At 37.5% G+C, this 21,722-nt stretch overlaps 1 protein-coding gene across 1 annotated transcript in view; it reads left to right on the top strand.

The window, feature by feature from the left end:
- The window catches only part of LOC114064851 (BRISC and BRCA1-A complex member 2), a gene marked incomplete at its 5' end in the record, with an annotated part of 142,417 nt that extends 121,145 nt beyond the window's left edge, over positions 1 to 21,272 (top strand). Inside the window, one exon of the mRNA XM_027898242.1 lies at positions 17,953 to 21,272. Coding sequence (XP_027754043.1) covers positions 17,953 to 18,016 — 64 coding nt within the window. The remainder of the gene's footprint in view (positions 1 to 17,952) is intronic.
- Between the last annotated feature and the right edge of the window lie 450 nt (positions 21,273 to 21,722).

The raw sequence follows: 21,722 nt of genomic DNA, 5'->3' as shown, positions 1-21,722 counted from the left end.
TAACAAGGCATATTGGGATGAACATTTTGAATGACAGTCGGAAGATTAAATTAAATCTGCAAATATGCATAAATAAGAGTTGAAACAAAAATAGTTCAAGCTGAGTAAATCAAATGAATGGCATGGTCAGAGACTGTAATTAGGAAATGATAGAAGCAAACAACAATTGACTTATGCATTTGTAGATTTTTATACTAATTTAAATTTTATGGACAACATCAAGTAACATTTGATTTTTGATTTTGATGCACTGTAATAGAAATTTTTTTGCCACCATAGAAACAGAATAGAAATTTTATAGAAATTTGGTTTTCCCACTATACAATTTATAGGAGCAGCATTTCTTGATCAAATGTGATTTTTAAATTTTCTTTTTGGTGTGGACTTTCTTCTTTTCTCTAGCAGAATATTATGAGTATTTTGATTATCAAAAAAAAAAAAAGAAGATTAAACAATAACTGGAAGTATTGCTATGGTGGTTTTTTTTTAATAACCATACTACAAATGCATTTCTTTTGCAGCTGAATGCTTACAAGTACCTATGTGTCATCTGCTAAGTGCATTCACTTATGAGTGGGTGTATACAAATGGACTTCTCTGCCCTGCACTTGAAATTCGAAAATATTATAGCAGTTCTCTTGAAAAGCACTAAATGTGTACACTTACTATCACGTGCATGTTTGTGAGGTTATTCACTCTTACGTTTGAGTCTCTGCATTTAAGTTCTACACTGGGTACGTAATAGGAGAAAGATGATGAGAAGCGGGGGAAGACAGTGCGCTGAGATGTCTGAAATAGCTACCACTGAGCTGCAAAGAGACAGAGAAGCTGTTCTAGTTAAAAGCGCTTCGCTTGCAGGAACAAGTAGTGATTCCTGAGTAGGTACCATAAATAAATCTGTATCAAGAAAAGTATGATGTTATGATACGTGTGAGCATATTTTAAGAAAGATTTTTATCAGAATTGAGCATCTTATGTAAACAGTGTTTAAAATATTTGCTGGGGCTTCTTAGAATAGGTTGGTGTGTTTCAACACAATGAAATAACTTCATTCTGTTTTATTTTTACTGTAGAAAAGTTATGAACCAAGTGTATGGGAATATATGGTGATATATTGGAAAGCTTTCTAATTAAATATATTAGTTCAAACACCACATCAAAACCTTCCCAGTAAAAGCAGAAAGAAGGATTCATTATTGACCCTCTAGAAACAATGTCATTCTGCTCAGCTGAAGTTAATTTAGCCTTGGTTAAATTAGAGACAACTGGTTTATGTTTCTAAATATTGTCAGTTAGGTTTTGCTTATATATAGTCGTTTTTCCTCCTATCCAAATGGTTTCCTAAGTGCTTGGCATTCTTTGGGACAAAACATCTCTTGTTTATCTTCCTAGCCACTGCTCTAGGGCCGCAGGATCTCCCACTTGACTTTCCAGTATCTGCCCTTCTTCTCAGACACTTCAGGGATCAGTGCACACCATCTTCCTCACTGGAGCTAGACACCATCAAGGACAGCTTTTGCTTGCTCTCACACCAACTGTATAAGCATCATCAAATTTGAAATAGTATCAGTCAGAGATTTCCTCATCCTTAATTTTGGCAAGCCCTGCCTCTGATTTCAGCAGTTCAACACAGCCTGCTTATTCATGGGCAGAGTTGTCATAAGTTCATGCCAAAGGGACTTTGATTCTGTGCCCAGCCTTCTCCCAGGGTTGTTGTTTTGGTTTGGTTTTTTTTTTTTTTCCAAACAGGTGAGCCCATCCAATTCTTTCAGTGCAGGGACTAAACTTGAAAGTCTTGGTATCCTTGCTTATCTTGTGGCCTCCAGCAGAAATAACCATCTCTTTTGAAGTTAGGATTTAACCCTTTGCTGTAGCCTTGAGACAATCAGTAGTAACTATAAGTAGGAGCAAAATTTGTCCCCTAAAACGCATACATATAAAAGTAGATTTTGTGCATTCATGCTTAGAGACATATCACCTGAATCTAAAAGGCAAATTCTCAAAACAGAGTATCATTTTAGCTGCCTATATTTCATTCACAGAGAAAAACTGCTCATGTTCTTGCTGAAGTAACTGAACCGATTTATGTCTGTCTGATAAAGTCCAAGAAGTCAATCTCTCTCTCTCTCTCTCTCTCTCTCTCTCTCTCTCTGTCCTCTTAAGCTGATTTTAAAAACTGGGCTCCTTTGAGGTCCTCTGACTTAGATTCCTTGCTGAGAGATAGCATCTGGTAACTGAAGCTTGCTATTGTCTTAGCCCAGGGATTGCCCTCTGGCTTGATTTAATTCTAAGGGATGAATCAAGTCCTGATTTAATAATGCGATTCCAATTGCCTCCAGATTGCTTGTTTCTCAGCTAAACACAAAATTTTAACCTATTCCTCCAGATGGAAACGGGGAAACCAAAAATATTAAAATTTTCTTACAAGCTGCCAAGATGCTGTTTCCTCTCAGTTCATATCTCAGGGTTTGCCTCTTTTAGGTCATTTATTTATATGTCTGTGGCCTCCTGCGTAAGCAGCTTCTCCAAAAGATTAGTCCTAAAATACAATGGCAAGTCTAAGAAAATACAGTAAATTATGGAAAGTTAGCAGCCTTGTTTGTGGTGTACGTGTGAAGTAAAACATCTCTGTGCGGTTTCCATGGGAAAGCTTTCTTGTTTTTTTGCTTAAATAGGCATTCAAGTGTACATAAATGGAGTCTTTAAAGAACATGCAGACTTGAAGCCTGGGATTTTATGAAGGAATACTGTAAATAAAGCTTGTTTGTTTATACAAATGAAGTACAGTTCTTAGATGCACTCTGGCCCAGTTTCTGTCCGATCCACTGCTGCTCTGTAGACTTAGGTTATACTTCAGGGATAACAAGTCAGGACTCAGTTTACTCTTTTATCCTACATAAATCCACCTACTCATCATTAAAAATAGCAGGAGGATGGAAAACTGGTGTCAGAATAAAAAGTTGCTCCAAAGGTTTGTATTCATTTTCTATTTCTTTGGTTTGCTGATAAAACTAGTTTTGAATAACAGTATTGTCCCTGGCCATTCACCAGTGTTTGCTGACTGTGGTGTTAATTTTATATATCCCTTAGGGCACTCTGAGGGTGAAAGCTTGAAAGGGCTCAAGTGCTCTTAACTGTATATTGGCTGTTGCGGTGCCGTAAGGTCAAGTGCATTTTAAGATTATATGCAGAAGCATCTTGTGTGAGCTACATTTGTATCCCCAGCACTGCCACAGCTGTGGTCTGTGCCCAGCGGAAGCATGATATGGTTAGAAAGTGTCAGGCTGGTGAACTGGGCCATAGCATTTTCAGCCTCATGGGTACCTTTCCCTTGAGTGTCATCAAATTACATGATCACGTGTATCATTGGGCCCCCTTACATGAAAGACACTGAGGTGCTGGAATGTGTCCAGAGAAGGACAACAGAGCTGGTGAGGGGTCTGGAGCACAAGTCTTATGAGGAGGGGCTGAGGGAGCTTGTTTAGCCTGGAGAAGAGGAGGCTCCAGGGGGACCTTCTCTCTCTCTACAACTACCTGAAAGGAGGCTGGAGCCAGGTGGGGGTCAGCCTCCTCCCCCAGATAAGTGATAGGACAAGAGGAAATGGCCCCAAGTTGTTCCAGGGGAGGTTTGGAGTGGATGTTAGGGAAAAATTCTTCCCCAAAAAGGTTGTTAAGCAAGGCTGCCCATGGAAGTGATGAAGTCCCCACCTCAGCAGTACTTCAAAACCGTGTGCATATGGCCCTCAGGGACATGATTTAGTGCTTGACTTGGCAGTGCTGGGCTAATGGTTGGACTCAATGAACTTAGAGGTTTTCTCCAAACTAAACAATTCTGTTATTCTACGATTACGTTTACAGAATAAAAAACTGCATTTCTTAGTCTATTAAAAGGGTATTTGAAAAGAAAAAGGGACAGTTGTTGTGTTGCTGTTTAGACAATCTCATTTGTTATATGTCAAAGACTTGCTGTTGTATTCAGTAAATTTTGAGTGCCCTAATGATTTATTTTTTTATTATTTTGACATTAACCAGTTTCAACTCATCCATTTTTTGTTAAGTCAGATTTCTTTTTCATTTTATGCAGAATATCTCATACTATATTTCAGATTCTTTTAAAATAGCAAGTTTCACTATTTCCATGAAACTTGTGATTTCCACCTCTGTTACCTTGAATCTCACTGTAAAGTTTACATGTAAACATTGCACCTTTTCTATAATCTTCTCTCCTGACAGGTGTAATTAAGGTAATAAATCATTTGTTATTATTTGGGTTGTATTTAAGTTTTTTTTTTCTGCTTATTCATAAAAGTAACAAATGGTATTTGCATATATTATGAGATTTGCGTGCACGTTACTCATCTTTAAGGAGTAGTTTTCCAAAAACTACCTTATTTGCATTCAGATATACTCACCTCACAAAGCTTTCTTCATGACTGTCTCTATTGTGTGTTACCTTAAACTAGATAGAAATTTAGAAAAATGAGAGTAGGGAACAGAAGCATAAAACAGAGGGTCATCATCCTTCTCTAAGCGCGTGTGCATGTGTTTGAACGTTTGCAAGGCTCAGAGGACTCTTTCTGGAGAAAAGCAGTGGGATAGGTACAAACTAAGGGCTGAAGTGCTGAGCTGGGTCACTGGTTTAACTCTGTTTTTTGATAGTGTTGCATCAGAAACTGAAGTGATTTCCTTGCCTGAAATCGAGTCAGGCTGACGTTTTGTTGCCGCTGGTGGGCTGCTCTTCAGAACACAAAAGGGGCAATATGCTGTGACAACCATAAGAAGAGATGTCGCGACCCAGACGTGTGAAGCTTATGAAGATATTAATTTGATTTTATAGACCATTAAATCAAAACTCTGATTTTCCGTGGAAGTGTCAGCTGATAAGAATTACATGAGAACAGTAGAAAGAAAAATGGAAAAAATTATGTTTGGTTAAAATAATTAGTGATTGCATTTGTGCTTTTATTGTGTTCTGCAGTTGATTTACCCTCAAAATGTAATAACAAAATTATTCTGATTTTAAGATATAATAGGCAAAGTAGATAGAGCTTTTAATTAGAATTTTCCAAAGGATATTGCTTTTTTTTTTTACATTGTCTGCATATGCTACAGAGTACAGTGCATATACATGATACTTGCACTTATTGAGTCATATTTTTCATGTACTTTTCTTTAAATGTCTCTTTGGATAATTAAGCCTGACTCTTAAGTTATGGTATGTTAGTTTCTGACAGGTGCCTGCCAGGGATCTTCAGTGCTGTCATGCATTATGTGGATTTCAGCCAAGACAGAAGGGCCTGGGTATTTGTTTCTGGTCACTTCTCATTAAGGCTTTGACTGTGGGAAAAGAAAAACAACTATTTAAAGATAAGGAGTATAGGTGCTATAGGAAGTGCATAGAAATAAAATCTGTTAGGCAATTAGTTTTTCTGTGGTTTTGTGTAGATACTATGTATATGCATGAACTGTACATATGTGCATTTCAATATATAGTAAATATTCTTTCTGCAAAAAAGTATTCTCTCATATATTGACAAGAGAAATGCACAGAAGAGATTGAAGAAGTTGGCTTGGTAAATGTGGAATATAATAGCACTTAGCTGGAAGAGAACTGCTTTGTAGGAATTAAAGGTTAGGATTTAATGTAGGTGGTTCTTGGATAACGAGGGCTAAGTGGCATTCTAGAAATACTATGAAACACTATCTGATTTGGCTTTATTAGAGAACTCCATTCTACATTTATCAAAGCTACTAAATCTATATTAGGGCATGGAAGAATAGTTAGGAACGGTGAAAAAAATGTCCCCCCTTTCTTAAGGAAAGGATAGAAATAAATACATGCGTCTGGTAGAAGCTTGACATTCAGTAGCCCAGATTAGTAGTGTTGCTTGATCAGTTATAAAATAAATAGCTCAGTAAAAGTAATAGATGAGCTCTGTAGTCTTGTACTTTGAATAATATTTGTAATTGCTCCATTAAAACACAAAGAACAGTCATACTAGGTAAAACATTCATTTAGCCCACTGTCACGTCTGTATCAATAGGCAGTAGCCAGTGCCTGTGGAAGAGCGTGGCAGAGCATGTAGCCATATTTTCATTGCATGTTCTACCATCCTCAAGGGTTTCTTTATCCAGAATTGGTACATTTCTGTTCAGTAACCCTATGTAGCTTTCCTTCTGTTGGATTGCTTTTTGAACCCACATTGTAACATCATAAAATTCCTTGGCAAGGGATTGCACAGGTAACAGGTGGTGTAAAGAACAGGCTTTGTTGGATTTTTGCATTCCTGCTTCCTCCTGACTCCAGTTGTTATTCTCTAGCTTTTGTATGAAAAGAGGCAACAAATAATTAATTCACTGATCCCCTCCAAAACCTTTGTTTTATGTACCTGTTCATGTCTTTTCTCTCACCTTTTGTCTTGCTCTTCTCACTCCTTCCTTCTCCAGAACCTTTCCATGTTTCTGATTGTCCTTGTTCCACTGTCTCCCTTTACTATTTCTGTCATATTCTTTTTGAGACGGGAAGCTGCATGTTGCTCACCAATGCATTCACCATGCATTTATAGCATTTATATGGTGAATTAGTGATACTGTCTGGTTTACTCTTTATTCCAGTTCTAAGAAACATTTGATTTGGGTTTTTTGCATACAACAGAAGGTTAGTTACACTGTCATTTTAGCACCAAGATCCCCTTTATATCTGTTTTTCAGAGCCTGTGTTTTTTGTGTATGTAAAATAAAGTCTTTTTCCTCGCATATTTCCCTTTCATGTTTGTCAGTATTGACTTTTCACCTGGTATGTTATCTCCCAGTCTCTCAGTGCTGTCAGAACCATCTGCAGTTCCTCATAACTGTGCCTCATTTTCCCCTCCCTGACTAAATTGTTAGCATTAACAAACCTTTCCATCTTCTTTGCTTACTTTTGTGTATCATGTAGGAATATGAACAACACAGGTCAGAACAGTAGTTCTCAGGTGACTCTATCCTAATAGTACTCATCATTCATTCCTGTCTTTTTCTTCTTATCTTGACCTGCTATTTATCCGCTCATGGATCTTTTCTCCTGCTGAAAGAAAAGCCTTTGAAAAGCCTTCCCAAATAGCTGTAGGAAAGTTGAGCAGTATGTGTCGCCTAAATTTTTGTTGTCCATGTTGTTTTGATACATTGAGAAAATAAGAGACCTGTAAAGCACAAGTTTGCCTCCTAACCAATATATCATATGTGCTCAAGTCCACTAATTTTGGACTTCTTATAAGTTTATGGTTTCTGTTAACAATCTTTCTTCTATTAACTCTCTCTCTGTAAAGTATGGACATGAGATTTACTGGCCCATAGTTCCTTCTATCCTCCCAGACATCCAGGCATTTTTTCAATTGACATGACACTTCTCTGGTGCCAAGCTGTTTTAAGCACAAGGTTACAAGCTATTTAAGAGTTTAACTTTCTCACACTTGAGTTTCTCTGTAACTTGAGTGTGAATGTAATCTGGGGCTGCTGATTTGCTTGTGTTTTGTTGATTTGTTCATTACCCTTTTGGCTGACATTTCTACATGAGTCAGATCTTTTGGTACCTCTCTTGGAAAGCAGAATTCTGGTATGGCAGTCTCTTTAAGCATCTCCATTTCATTTATTCTTTGTGACTTTTATGTCTTCTAAGTATTCTTTTTACTTTTTGACCAGATTTTTTACTGTTTGACAAGTGTTTATTTCAAGGGCCACAGCTAATTTGTTCATCAAATTCATCTTTTATTTGCTTTACTGTGCTTTTACCTATTAGTGTTAAGGTTTATTTCTGTCTCCTTTCCACTTTGGATAGGTCTCCAACCTTTTAAGAATTTCCTTTTATTTCTGATAGCAAATATATAGCTTTTGAATAGCAAAGAGAACCAACTTCTTTAATATGTTTTATATAATCACAGATATGTGGCGTCTCATCCGTTTCCTTTTGAGTGGTTTGTCCTAATGAATATCCAGGGAGGTTTTTCTTTTATGGTTTGGTATGTTGCCTTCGGCCCCAGTAGTTGATAAGCAATCTGGCAAAGCAAAGCGGATGGCATGATGAAATCAGTACTTTCACCTGCAAGCAGACTTTGTTTTCGGGGATGCTGGTTGTCAGACTCATTATGGATGCATCTGTGGTGTAACCCTTCATTTCTGCCTCTGAAGTACAATTAAGGGATTCAGTAATTTCTTTAAGATTTTTCAAGTTCTATTATTACTGCTGTGAGCTCCTCTCTTCTTGGATCTCTACACTTATCTTTCCTTACGAGCTTTCCTCCTGAATGTATTTTTGCCCAGGCTTTTCTGCTTTCTCCTACTACTTATATCATCCCTACTTCCCTCCCTCCTTATTTCATTGTATTCTTCACCCTGCTCTTTATAATTTGAAGAGGTTCCTAGTAGCATCTTGTTTGGCATTGATTCTCTCCTTCAAATCTACTAAATAGTTTGCTAAATAATTACTCTTCAACAGTAAAGCTCAATGTGTATTTATGTAGCCTAGTTAGGAGGAAATAATATGTGTCTTGCATAAACAGTATTTCTTTAAGAAGTTAACCTTTATCTGGAGTGGAAAAATATGGCTATGGCACTTCAGCATCTAGGAAAAATAGAGCAGACTTGTCATGCTGTAGCTCATAGGACTGGAAATTTCCTGCAAATTAACACTGTATTTAAAAAGACTATATGAAGGTTGAGTTTTTCCGTGATGGTCTTGGAATATCATTCTCATGATCCACTGATAAGGAAGTGGACTGACCATGCTGTGACAGAGATATTCCAGTGCACCCTTCACAGACACCCACTAACTACACCCTGGGGAAAATGGAAGTTAAGAATGCAGAAACAAAATTCGCTATGATCTGAGACCACAAGCCTTCATCTGACTGAAGCAAATCTATTTATGTACATTGTGGAGAAGGTGAAGGAAGTGTTTATCTCTTGAACTGAGTGGCAAACATTGATAAAAAGTCTTTCAAAATGAGAGTTTCATTTTGCTATGTGTGCTTTGGAGCACTTAATAGCCACTGTGTCTGTGCAATACACCTTTGTAAATTCCTAAGTATCTGTATGAGAAACCTGTGAGAGATTAAATCCTGGAATCTTGATTGCCAGATGGTTCAGTAAAGTTGCTTGCATAGTTACTGGCCTTGGTCTACATGCACTGATTATGTCCAGTAGCTGTATTTTTATCTGTAATTGTCAGTAAAGGTCCATGCATTTGTGAGCACGTATACTCTTGGAACCAAAGTTAGTATCTTTTGCAAAGTGATGACCCTACTTATGCTGCTGCTTTAAAATAAACATTAATTGCCAGCCTACGTAGTGATCTACAGTCCTGGCTCCACAGCAGTTCCCTAGAACTCCCTTCCTTTATATTTTGCCTTTAGTCAGGTTGTTATATTTATGGTTGTTTCGTGATTTGAACAGATTGTCAAGATTTGTTTTGCTTTGTGGTAAGTTGGGCAGCAAAGTCGTCTTAAGTTTTACAGCAGACCAATATTGACTTCTTCACAACTTTATTTATAAAATCAATTGATATCATAGGTTTTCGGAACAGATGCAAATGTATAACCAAATGAAAATTTAATTTTTGTTTCTGTTTGCTTCATATGGAGTAAAGCCACCTGTTAATTCTGCAGTCAGCAAACTACTGAAAAACATATCTAAATATAACCATTTCTTGTACCTTTCTGTGTGATTTGAATCAGAAATGGTAATAACTCCACAAGAGTTTGTGGAGAAAAAAGACGTTATTCGTAAAATACAGAAAACAGCTTTTGGACATGAGTGAATTTTAATGTTTAAACTTCTGATGTGTACTTGGTTTCACTAGTTCTGCCACTTCTATTTCCTGTTATGGTTTTGGTAGCACAGGTTTTGGTTTGTTTGTAATTTTGGAGACAATTTTCTATCGTGTAATATTATGAACTGAGCTGGCAACAATAGTATTTCTTAAGAACTTGCATTTTGGTTGCTACCTGCTGCAGTCCTTCGGTTCTCTTGGTGCTTGATTACTATTCTGTCCGTCAGCCTGGCTGCAGAGTCAGTGCCTTGCGTAGACTGGCAGGTGGAAATGAGCATAAGAAGTTTACTGAACTCCTTGTAAGTAATTCACAGGAAAAGAGGGTAGCGAGACAAAATATTTGAAGAGGAAGAGAGATTGTGATGCATATTTTTTGGCACACAGAAAAAAAAATTGCCAACAGCATAATGGCATTGGACTCTGCTTCCTTTGTACATTTGTGTGTTTAGCCAGTTACAGTAGCAGTAATTTAAGAACTATTGTCTTGCTGTTGTGTAAACACTTGAGATGTTTGCTTGGCATCACCAGTTTTGGAGATGTATAAAATGGAGAACTGTGTAGACATTGTGTTTCACATAAAAGCAAAATATTTGCTATAGATAAAGCTGCCTAGTATGGAAATTACAAACCACATCCCGAAGAGCATACCATCGAGAAGCTTAGTTTAGAAACATGAATTCGTGCCAAGTATCGTTACATATAATTTGTAGTGAGAAAGAAATCCTGGAAGGTACCTTTATCGTTCTGTGCTGTGCTTGGGTAAGTTTTAGTGATGTTCAGATTTGAATGGTGGTTTAGGAATGATGCTGCCTCCTGAGTGCCTTGTGCGTTCAGTGATAGTCCTGATTTTTGTTAGCACTTGGCACCTGGTGCTATTGTGGGACTGCCTGCTACAGCCCATTTTCAGCTAGGCAACCAAAAGTTACAGTGCTGAGAACTATTTGTCACTTCAATTACTGTAACATCTTAGATGTGGAGAGAATGATATAACAATCATTTTTGTCCTAATAGAGCTGTCATAAAATGTCTAGTGTAGAATTAATCTGTTACCCCATAGTCATCCTAAAGCAGGAGGCTGAGTTATTCTGCCCTGCTGTGAGTGCCCACGTATCTTTAGCCTGGTGAGGAATGCTCTGGAAGTGCCTGTGAGTAAACAGACAAAGTGGTTCGCCCAATGAAAATATGTTTTTAATGCATTATATATAGTAAGAGTAGCAAGGAGGTTCAAATGTCTCACGTCTGAGTTTACAAGGAAAAAACTACACCTCAAACACTGGCATGAAGGCCTGTTGAAAGAATGGGCTTCCAGTAGATTTCCACACGCTTGCATTCAGCCCTTGTGTTCAGTGCAAGGCATAGAGATGCAGGAGGAGGGCATAACCACGGGGTATGGACCTAATGAGCAGTCATATGGAATATGACCTAAATACATACCCACTATTGGAATTAATGCAACAATTTATTAATTTAAGTTCCTTTTGTTAATTAGTACTAATCATGTTAAATTAGATAGCTCCTGACAAAAGGAATTTGGAAAGAAAACAATTATATTTAAAAAAAAAAAAAAAGTTGGCATCTTTGATTTTGTTCTGTCATAAACAAACAGCAAATCTTAGAGAGTTTGTAAAGTTATGGTAAATATTATCTACACAGGAGATGAATTATTAGGGGTTACATGAACCAAACCAGCTGGATGTACCTGTGTAGTCACAGGAGGACAAATCCTCTCGTCTGGCACCCAGAAGGGATTGTTGTAGGTGTTCAGTATTTTCAAAACAAGTTTTCATTGTGTCAAAACAAGTTGCAACAGGAACATAAAAATACAAAGGTATGCTACGTATGTATGTATGATCCGTGCAAAAATACTTTGTACTTCAGAAAGGAGATAATCAGGTGATGTTGATAAAGCCTGGAGAAGCTCTTTTATAATTCTAATATGGCTATGCTGTTGAAATAATTTATATAACAAGATTTTATTGCAAAGTGTCAGCATATTAATACTAGTCTGGGAGGAATAGGTCAAGAACCTCAGGAAGCCTCAGGCTGTCCTTCACTCTGACCTGCACCCTTCTTAATTCCTGTTTTCATCTAATTTAATTGGAAGAGGGGAGAATGTTGATATTCTAGCTAATTTATGAAGATCAGTCATCTATGGAGTTGATGTTTTTCTGTCAGGATTCAGTGTATTTGAAGAAACTTGTCTTGCAGCAGTTCCTTAAGGGTACAGCAGGAAGAAAATATGGGATGCAAAATGATGTAAATCCTGGAGTTACAACTCCTGTAAAAGAAATGGATAGCAGCTAGGGCAAATTCCTGGGTTTCTTGGCTGTATCTAATACAGCTGGGAGGGATACACTTCAGTCCTTACCTCAATCCCAGGAATATGCAAACAAACTCAATTTGCCTGATGGATGATTCAGACAATGGAGAACAACTGAGAGGAAGGGGGGCCCAGCTACAGATCTTACTCTAGAAGACTCAGAAGGATTAAGTAAGGATTCAGAGATGCTCGTGACTAGAGTACCTGCCCAAGTCAGATCTATTAACTTGAAAAGGTTGAAGGAAGAAACCCTCACATTTTTCCATATGCCTTGCCTAAAGTTGGATAAAAGAGAGGTATTTTTCAAATATATAGGCTACTATGATTTTGAATATACAAAGGTTGTTCTATAATAGTTAGAAACAAAAATTTGCACAGTTAAAACACAGTCACAGTAGTCACTAAAACGTTTTATGAGAATGAATTAGAATATTGAAATAAGGGGTAATATTTAAGAATAAAGGTTGCTCTCAAAGACAATAGTAGGAAAAAAATCCAAGTATGATAACCTGAGTCTGCCTTCAGATGAGAAGGAACACAGTGTCTATGGCTGATACAGCGAGAGAAGGTAATGACAGCCTCAGTGTTTTTATGAAAAGATTAAGATTTTGGCTCAAGGGCTTTAATTTGCCAGTTAAAAAACGTGCAAGGACAGAGTACACTGTGCTGGTAGTAGACATGTTGCTGTACATCTAAGTCTGTTCTTGATGTGGACCATCGTGATTACTTCATCCCCTTCCTTTTCCTCAAATCATCTCTCGATGGAAAAGGCACTTGGAACTCCCACATCTTGAGCTGAAACTAATTAAACATATGAGTGCAAATAGGGCTAGCATGCTGGAAAGCTTGGCACTCATGAACTGAGGAGTTTAAGGGGAATCTGTTTCGTGAATGACTTGGGAAGATGATTCATCACCCCATGATGATTGTCCTTGTCCCAGACACAAAAAGCAGAAATCCCACTGATATAGCATTTTGTATGTTTTTTCCTCTCAGAGTTTGAATCTTGATGTTCTGGTCCAGATTTTCCACATGAAGATTTTAAGAGAAATAGAAACACTTAGCCAGCTCTTCGAACTTTATTACCCCAGGAGCAGTAACCATTGACTATAGTCCAGCAAAAGCGACAGCAGAAACCAAGTGTGTTAGTGTTAGAATGCTTTCACCATAAATACACGTGAAGTGTTGTTTGATGGGAGATTGCAGCTGTATAATTTAAAATCTTTGCAGATTTTCAGCAAAAAGAGTACCTTCAGGTATCTGAAGGCAAAAGGTATTATCAAACGGTCAGTGTAGATTTTCTGCCAACTGCATTTAAAAAACCCAGCACTACATTATCCTGGGAAAAAAAAAAAACACATTACAATTAGAATGAAATTTCACAAAAGCATGTGAATTCTGAGTCAAGTATGTTTTAAGTGCTGCAAACCGACACCTTGGGATTTAGACATGTATGGGTTTCCAGAGACCTTGTACCACAGTCAGTGTTTCATATCACTAGAAAATACATAAACAGCAGGTGAGCCAATTCTACCTTCTTTTAGATGCTTACCACTTGCAATAATAGCAAGACTTTCTTTCCACTGGATAATAAGGTGAAGGAAAGAGAAGTACTTTACTCTCAGCAGATGTCCTTGAGCGTAGCACCTGAAATTCGGTGAACTGTGTCAAGTATATATAGTGGTTAACTACAGCAAAATGTGTTGTTTTCTGGAGTAATGAAGAAAAATTTCCATAGAAACCTCATAACTTGCTACCTTGAACTTGGAAAATGACCATTTGAGAGAACAAAAACAAATAGACAAAAAACAATGGAGTCTTATACTAAGGTACTCAACAAAGAGTTAGACAGGTGCCTGTAAGCGTATGAAGATTGGCACCCACTCTAGATTGAAAACAACTCTTTAAACACTGTTTAAGCTGAGATCTAAACCATTGTGAGAAGGATGCAACACTCAACATGTGTTTTACTTTACGTGAGTGTTGATTGCACTCGACACTCGGGTAAAGAATGTTTGTGGACTTCATACAAATGAGTTTCTCTGTACTTGAAGGAGCATTTTATGCAGTTCTTCTTAGCTTGGTGTAAGGTCAGTGTGATACAGACCCACCAAGAACATGGTAGAAGAAAGCAGGAGAAAGAAGGAACTCTTGTGTTTCCCAGAAAGGAGAAAAAACATTGATCAAAAGCTAATTTCTGCCATTTGACACAGCTTTGAGAGACCATAGGTCAAGTTAGCTTTCTTCATCTTTAGTGTAATTCAACAGGTATCCAAGTTACTGATTCTTTTTTTTTTTTAATAACAGTTCTCCAGAGCTGAAAAGCATATCTAGTGGATGTAAAAATAATCATTTCAAAATAGTTTGGAGATACTTGAAAGTATCATGTGGCAAAGTGTCTGAAAAAAAAAAATTCAGATATTTTTATGTGAATTCCTGTGGTGTAGAAAAGATCAAAGTTGTTGAGGGTATAAATTCATGTGAATATGTTTATGTGAATAGGGTATGAGAAACTAAACTTTTTCCAAAGTTTATGTTTATATTCACTGTTCCTCTGTGTCTGTATGTACAGGATGCTGGAATATGAGTATTTTCTCTTAATTTAAAATCTTTCTAAAAGGAATAGCATTCCATGTGAAGGACGCCCTTACCATGCAGTCTACAGCAGAGTATTGTCCTTCAAAAAATTTTGTATTTCTCTTGAAGTTATTTCATGTAATCTGTTGTCACATAAATAATCCATATCATGGTCCTATTTATGCAGAAACATGTATACATTGACTTCAGTGCCAGTTGAATAAGTGAAACTTACTCAGAAGGTGATTGGTGCTTCTCTTCCTCCTTATTGGTAATGTATGCAGAGGAGAAAAAATGTTGGAATTTTCATTTCATAGGCAATTCAGGCATTTTAACATATGGCTTTCTCCCAAAGTTCAGATGATAAGAAAAAGTTTAGGAAAAATTTTACTTGGAACATGTGAAAAGAAAAATGCAGTGAATGTGACAGTATAATGCACGTGCTAGCAGTAGCACAATGCCTCCTGAAAGAAGAAATTTTAATGATATATCCCATCATACTTTGTGGACTGGGTTCTTTGAAGGGACGACTTCTGCTGTTGTTTTTATGCTTAGGACGCACGTAATGGACCAGGGCCTTGTCTGTGGGCCAACATACATCATCTCTGAGATGCTGGAGCACAGATATGAAGGTTAATATCAAGCCAACTGTTTGGGCTTAGTTCTACAATCCAGAGTATCTTTTCAGATCCAGCCAAACTGAAATACCTCGTTCTTTTCTTGATGGAATCTCAGTAGCATTTCCACAGAAATGCACACAAGTGGGTAAAAATGTAATTTTCCTTTGAAAAAGCCATGTAATTGAAAAAAAATCCAGCAACCCCTAATAACAAGTCATGTCTTTACTGCCCATTCTACTCCTTCATACACATTCAAAATAAACAATGTTACTTCCATGTACTAACACTTGCCATTCCCTCCCCTATGTGCAGTGTTCATTGAGCAGTTTAACCTCCCTTCTCTTACTTCCCCATCTTTTCTGTTCAGTCTGTTAAATACGCTGTACCTGGTACAGTCCTATCAAGTATATCTTGCTTTTGGATCTCTTTGCAGGGTCTTTCTTGTTTTGGTTTGGTGGTGGGGTGGGTGTGTTAATTTATTTCTGTATTCCATAATTATCTCAGATTTTGCCTAATCTGAGATACCTAGGGTGTATGGGAGACGGGCAGAAATGGAGGAACACATCCCAAGTAAACACGTGGTACTGCATTTGTTTCAATCTGGACAAGACCACAAATGATAAGGGCAAACTTAAGCATGCACTATAAGGTACGGAAGGAAAAAAGTAGACATTTAAAAATTATGAACTATTAAAGGAATTTTTGTAGTGTATGGAACTTTGCCAAGAGGTTCGTATGAACTACCAGTGAAGTAACATCCTCTTTGAAATAGTACATCTGATCAGAATGTAGGGAGGTGTTAGATTTAGTTTTGCAGCAGAGGATACAAGCTCTACTGCAGGAGTCAGTGAAAAGAAAGGATGCAAGTGTAGATAAAGATGGTGTGGGAGGGTGTTTGTGGTATCAGAAGCATTCGTTCTGGAATTTACCTAACAGAAAAGTCATATATAATTACTGCATATAATGCAGTAAGTGTGGTTTTAATACAAAGCACAGAAATGCTATAAAGGAAAATGTAGGAAAATAATTCTGCTTATATAGCATTTAATGATTAAGAATTTTTACAGGTTTGGAAGAGGGAAGTTTTAAGTAGCAGTTATCAAGTCAATAAGAAGATCATGTGCAGGGAAGCTATCTAAAAGGCAAGGAGAAGCTACTTAAAATAAGCAAGCAGAGATGTGTAATTAAATGTTAGGACAGATAATGCAAGGAAAAGGAAATAGATGGTAGATTCCTGGCATTGACAACACGCAGGTGATATTCCTTGAGCTAGCGAAATACATAGAACAGACCAGGACGTAGAGAAGCTACAATCTGAAAGGTATGCTATAAAAAGCACAAATATAGAAATGCCGTTCGACTGTTAAGATCAGGTGACAGGCATACCTTCTCAGCTGGTTTATGTACGAGTATGTGCCAACATGAACGATCGCTTTTGTGGGTGTGATTATGAGGGTTGTTTTCTGAACTTTGATTCAATAAACCAAAGTGTATTCTGTAAATACACAGCAAAATCTATGTATGCTATAAAACGTCCTCTTTCTGTTTTGCATTTCTGGGATCATCTCTTCAGTCCAGATATGCTTTTACTTTCCATTGCTCTTCTAACCTTTGGACAGCATCTCGTGTGTGTTTACAGCTTCTGCACAAAAGCTGACTGCAGCTATCTGTAATTAACTTGCCAGGCACAGCCTCACAAAGAGAGAGGAGCGTTCTCTTTGTGATCTTGAAACGTTTTGAGATGTGAGGAGCTATGATTGGTGTTCAGTGATCGCCAAAGCTTCTACCGCAGTTAGAAACGTGTCATGATTGTGAAGCTGATCGGTGTATGTTTGCTTCAGGAGGTAAACCAGCAGAGAGATCAGGAATGTAATGAGTGTCATTGCAGCTATTCTCACTTTAGATTTTTTTTTGGCAGGGAGAACAGAAATTTATACAGGCCAGTGATGTGAACAGAAAATAAAATGTTTAAAAGGAAATAAACAAGAAAGGGAAAGTTTGGTGCAGAAGGCTGCAGACAGAAACCAAATGCAGAACAGTGAAGCGGCTTCTAATGTAACTGGCAAATAAAGGGTATCATTGGTACATACAAAATATGTTTACTACATGGTTGAGTACCTCAGCACAATAAACTCAAAGATACAGTTCAAACTCAATTTTGGATACTTACGATCAGCTCATTTTACAGATTTATGAGTCACTCGATCCTTTGTAAAGAAGATAGACTAAGATCCAAAATATACGAAGCACACCTTAAATAAGAACATTATTCTATAAATTTTGAAGTTTAATAAAAGGAATTACAGTTTGTCCAAAGTTGTTAATATTTATTCGCGACATCTTATGTAATCCACTCCCATGAAGAGTGATGGTATTGTGTCAAGGTTTCTGTAAGGAGACAGATAAAGAGCTTATTTCCTGCACATATTCTCTTCATGATTTTCCTGCTCCATTGACTTGTCTGTATTTGGGCTTTTGGTACCATATATGAAGTTTTTTCCTCATGGGGGAGAGGGGGAACAAGAACCTTTTTATCCCAGAAACGTGGCACACATCAACTGCATCAATTCATGCTCTAAGTTTACTGCTTCCTAATCATGTATTTTCTGTTGTGTTTTTTTTTTCACTAGGGCATATTTCAAGACATTTGTCCCTCAGTTCCAGGAGGCAGCATTTGCTAATGGGAAGCTTTAGGCAGCCTCAGGCATGGAAACGATACTGAACAGATCCTTGAGTTTGCGCATGTCAGCCCACAAGAAGAATGCCTGGAAATGGGACGGACTGTCGATATGTGCTTTCTTGCCTCTGAAGTGATTTGGGTAGCTTCACTTTTTGAAACAAAGACCTCAGTAGCATGCTTAGAACTGAATATTTGATATTCTTCTTGTCCCTTTGCCTCTGCCACCACCATTCCTTTATATATCTTCTGAATTAAGTTTAAAAAGGGTGTGTTTTGATGTGATAACACTTTCTTGTGCCAACAGTGTCCCGTATGTTATGCCTTGTTTCCTTGTCTTCAGATGGTCTAAACTGGGATTTCTTACCCCATGGAAATATGATGTAGTCTGTATATTTAGTTAACATTTTCAGCTTATCCTAAGAAAACATAAAACTGCTGTGTGTACCAGGTATGCCTAATGGACTGTACAGTGCCATATTCTGCCTTGGAGGTTTGCGTCTCACTGTGGCTGTTACTCTCACAGGTATGGACATGAGTTGCACAAACTCAATTCTTAGTGCCTTTCCAGTTGAAGTTAATATGGCAAGGTGTTTGAGGGTTGGCGTGGGGTTTTTTAACATTTCTGTTCAAAGCTCATCTTACGTGAAATGCTGTGCTTTTATGCTTTGTTTTTATTTCCAGTTGTAGAGTTTTCGTTCATTTTGGTTCGTTTTTCTGATGAGCTCCCCTTGCCATTACAGAAAAGTTCTGTAGTACGAATGTGCAAGGAACTAGAAGCAGTATAACAAAATAAAGCTCTTTCATAGATCTGTAATTTTTCCAAATAAGATAAATACTGCTCAGAAGCAAACTTTCATCAAGGGAATGAATGATGTCTTGGAAAATAACATGAAATAATGTAGGGCTATAGGTATTTATCTTAATGCTTAAGTTCAGCATGTCTTCTCAGAAATAATTTTGCGTGTATATAACTGGAAACATTACCTCCCCTAATTCTAAACTGCCAAACACAAAATCCCACCTACTCATCCCTTCTTTCCTGCTTGTGTCAGGCGCACCATTTGGGGCTAACTGTCACGATGCCACTTCCCAAATTAATTTGTGAATAGACCAGGGTACTTTCCAGTAAGGAATAAAATGAACAGTGTATGTTGCTTATAAATGGCATCTGGAAAATGTGCCCTACTTCTGCAAAATATAAGGAACTAAGTGAATAGTATGCAGATGATACAGTGGAACTGGAAAACATTTAATTTTAAATTATGCACTATAGCACCACGTGCAATGAAATCTTATGGAATTACTTGATTGGCAGTATTCTCCTACCCTTTCTGCAACTTGTTATTTTACATGAAAAATAGTGCTTTTGAGGGTTTATGTCCACCTAGGAAATGCAGATGGGTTTTGAGCAGTGAAGCTTAATAATTAAGAATTATGCAAATAATTCGCCTCTAGAAACTTCAGGTATTTTTAGCTAGTTTATGGGCAAAATTTAATTTATGCTTAATACTGAAGTTCTTGGCTGTAAAATTAGCTGCAAACAACATCAGAAGCCTTATTGTAACTCTGCAGAGGAGGGGGCATATTCTGTCCCGTGACCCATCCCTTTGTGATTTCCAATGCATTATTTGAGGACTGCCAACAGCTCCAAAGGTCTGAGCCTGAATTCCCTCTGTGGAGACATTGCATGAGGCTTTTGCATGCAAACCAAAACTTAGAGCAGATGTGGAAGGTAATGGCTTTGTGTGAATGGCAAAACCATAACTGAACAGCTTTAAGTGACTGGGAACAAGCATTGTTCAGTGCACTGGGATGATCTCACATTTGCATTTCTTCAGGTAAAAGCCAAAGCCACGTATTTAAGAATAAGCCAACCTTGTAAATGGGGTGGGAGAAGGAGGATGGCTAATGAAAAACATATGTTCTCATAGTGTTCAAAATCTGATAGGAACAATCTCCAGCCATCTTCAGAAGGTAAAAACCAAGCCCTCAAGTTGCATCAGTACATTCCTGTAATCTTACATTTTATGACCTTGTGTTTGATTCAGCATTGTAGTGATTGCCCCATGAACACAGTGTGTGCTTACATACCTGATTGTCCAGGTGGCACCACTATTTATTTTTTTTATCTTTTCAGAAATTGCCATGATTCAAAGGCTAGCAGTCACAAAACATTTCGGAAAGAGATCCATTCTTCATAATTAAGATTATTTTCAACCAAAAATGCATCCTTCACCTCAGTCCCAGTAATTTTGGACAAAGAACTGTTTTATTATTAAAAGACTAAGAGTTTTAGAAGCCAGGTAAGAAAATACTTTGAAGGTACATAAAGTCTAAACCAGCAGTTCCTTGTGTTGAATTCCGTAGTTTCATCAGCTCTCCAGTAACGTACATGGGAACAAACCAGTAGTTTCAGTCTCAGTTTATGTCATGCTACAATTGGTAGTATTTAGGGAAAAAAAAGTAAAATAAAAAGGTGGAAAACATGGGAAACTGTACTGTTTGTGTTTAAGATAAAGTTTGCAAGCCCATCGATTCTTAGATTAAAGAAAAGGCGTTTTCATTACACTTAATAAACATTTTCTTTAACCTGCACAGAATTTTATGGATCCCTTCCTTATAGTCCTCAGAAGTATTAGAAGTGTTAGCACTGCAAATGGGGTATTGGAAGAAAAGACACTGAAATGAGTGAAAGCTTCTCTCCAGAAGAAGGATTACCATGTAAATACTACACCAGAAAAGAGATTTAGTTTGACTAATTTTATATCATTGAAGGCATTTGAGTTAGCCACGAAAGTTGGGATCTAGTAAGCTGGAGTTATTTCTGTTATCTCCTGTTTTATTATAATATCCATTGTGGCCAGTTTAATGACACAGAGACTTTCAGCGCTTCCTTCCCTATTATGTAATATATGCAGTTGAAAGGAGCAGTCAGATCTAGGCTGTTTTCCTTGGTTTATGAGAATCACAAAACATAAAGGCGAAAAATAGCAGTGTTGCAAACATATCAGAAAGCCTAAGCTCAACTCTTGTCACAGTTCTGACTGAAAGAAATGCAGTAAGGCTTTAGTTACTAAGCCCTATTAATGCACGATTTTCCAAAGGTCCTTAAACTGCAAATGTGCTGTCAAGCCTTTATTCGTCTGCATACATATTCCACTGTGCTAGAAGTAATACCAAATCTTACGGATTTAAAGTCAGACTTCTTGTGAACTTGCTGGAAAGACTGGACAAACAGCTGGAAGAATAAATAAAAGTAACTATATCATATGTCGTTTGGCCTTCATTGATCTTTCCTTTGTGCTGGCCACTACTTTGTTGGTCAGCATGTTTCATTTGCTGAATCAACAGGTTTTGGTATTGTCACTGTGCTTGAACATCCTTCCTTCATACAGAGAATAGACCTGAGTCAGTTTTGAGAAGAAATCATTACTAGAGTTAGCATAGATCTCCTGTATATTGTTAAACCATCCCTAGGGATGTTTCTCTGTATGTTTCCTTTCTCTCATCCTGTCTGGTGCCTGTGGCAATAAGCATCTTTGGTGAATCAGTCAGTGGATGAGATTTAGCAATGAAGTACAGCACTTTAGGTCTTACTTAGGTGGTTTTACATAGAGACTTCTTACCTGGAAAGAGAGGATTCAATCTTTAGTACTCTCCATTGAGCAGTGCCCCCTAATTCAAAGCTGAGGGTTTAGCAGAGGTCAAAAACCTGTTTGA

This window comes from Empidonax traillii, unplaced genomic scaffold, assembly GCF_003031625.1.
Source record: "Empidonax traillii isolate 1590-97213 ecotype Southwest subspecies unplaced genomic scaffold, ASM303162v1 scaffold586:size682069, whole genome shotgun sequence".
NCBI classification, from domain to species: domain Eukaryota; kingdom Metazoa; phylum Chordata; class Aves; order Passeriformes; family Tyrannidae; genus Empidonax; species Empidonax traillii.
The sequence above is the reverse complement of the archived record's forward strand: the minus strand, read 5'-3'. Positions and strand labels throughout refer to the sequence as shown.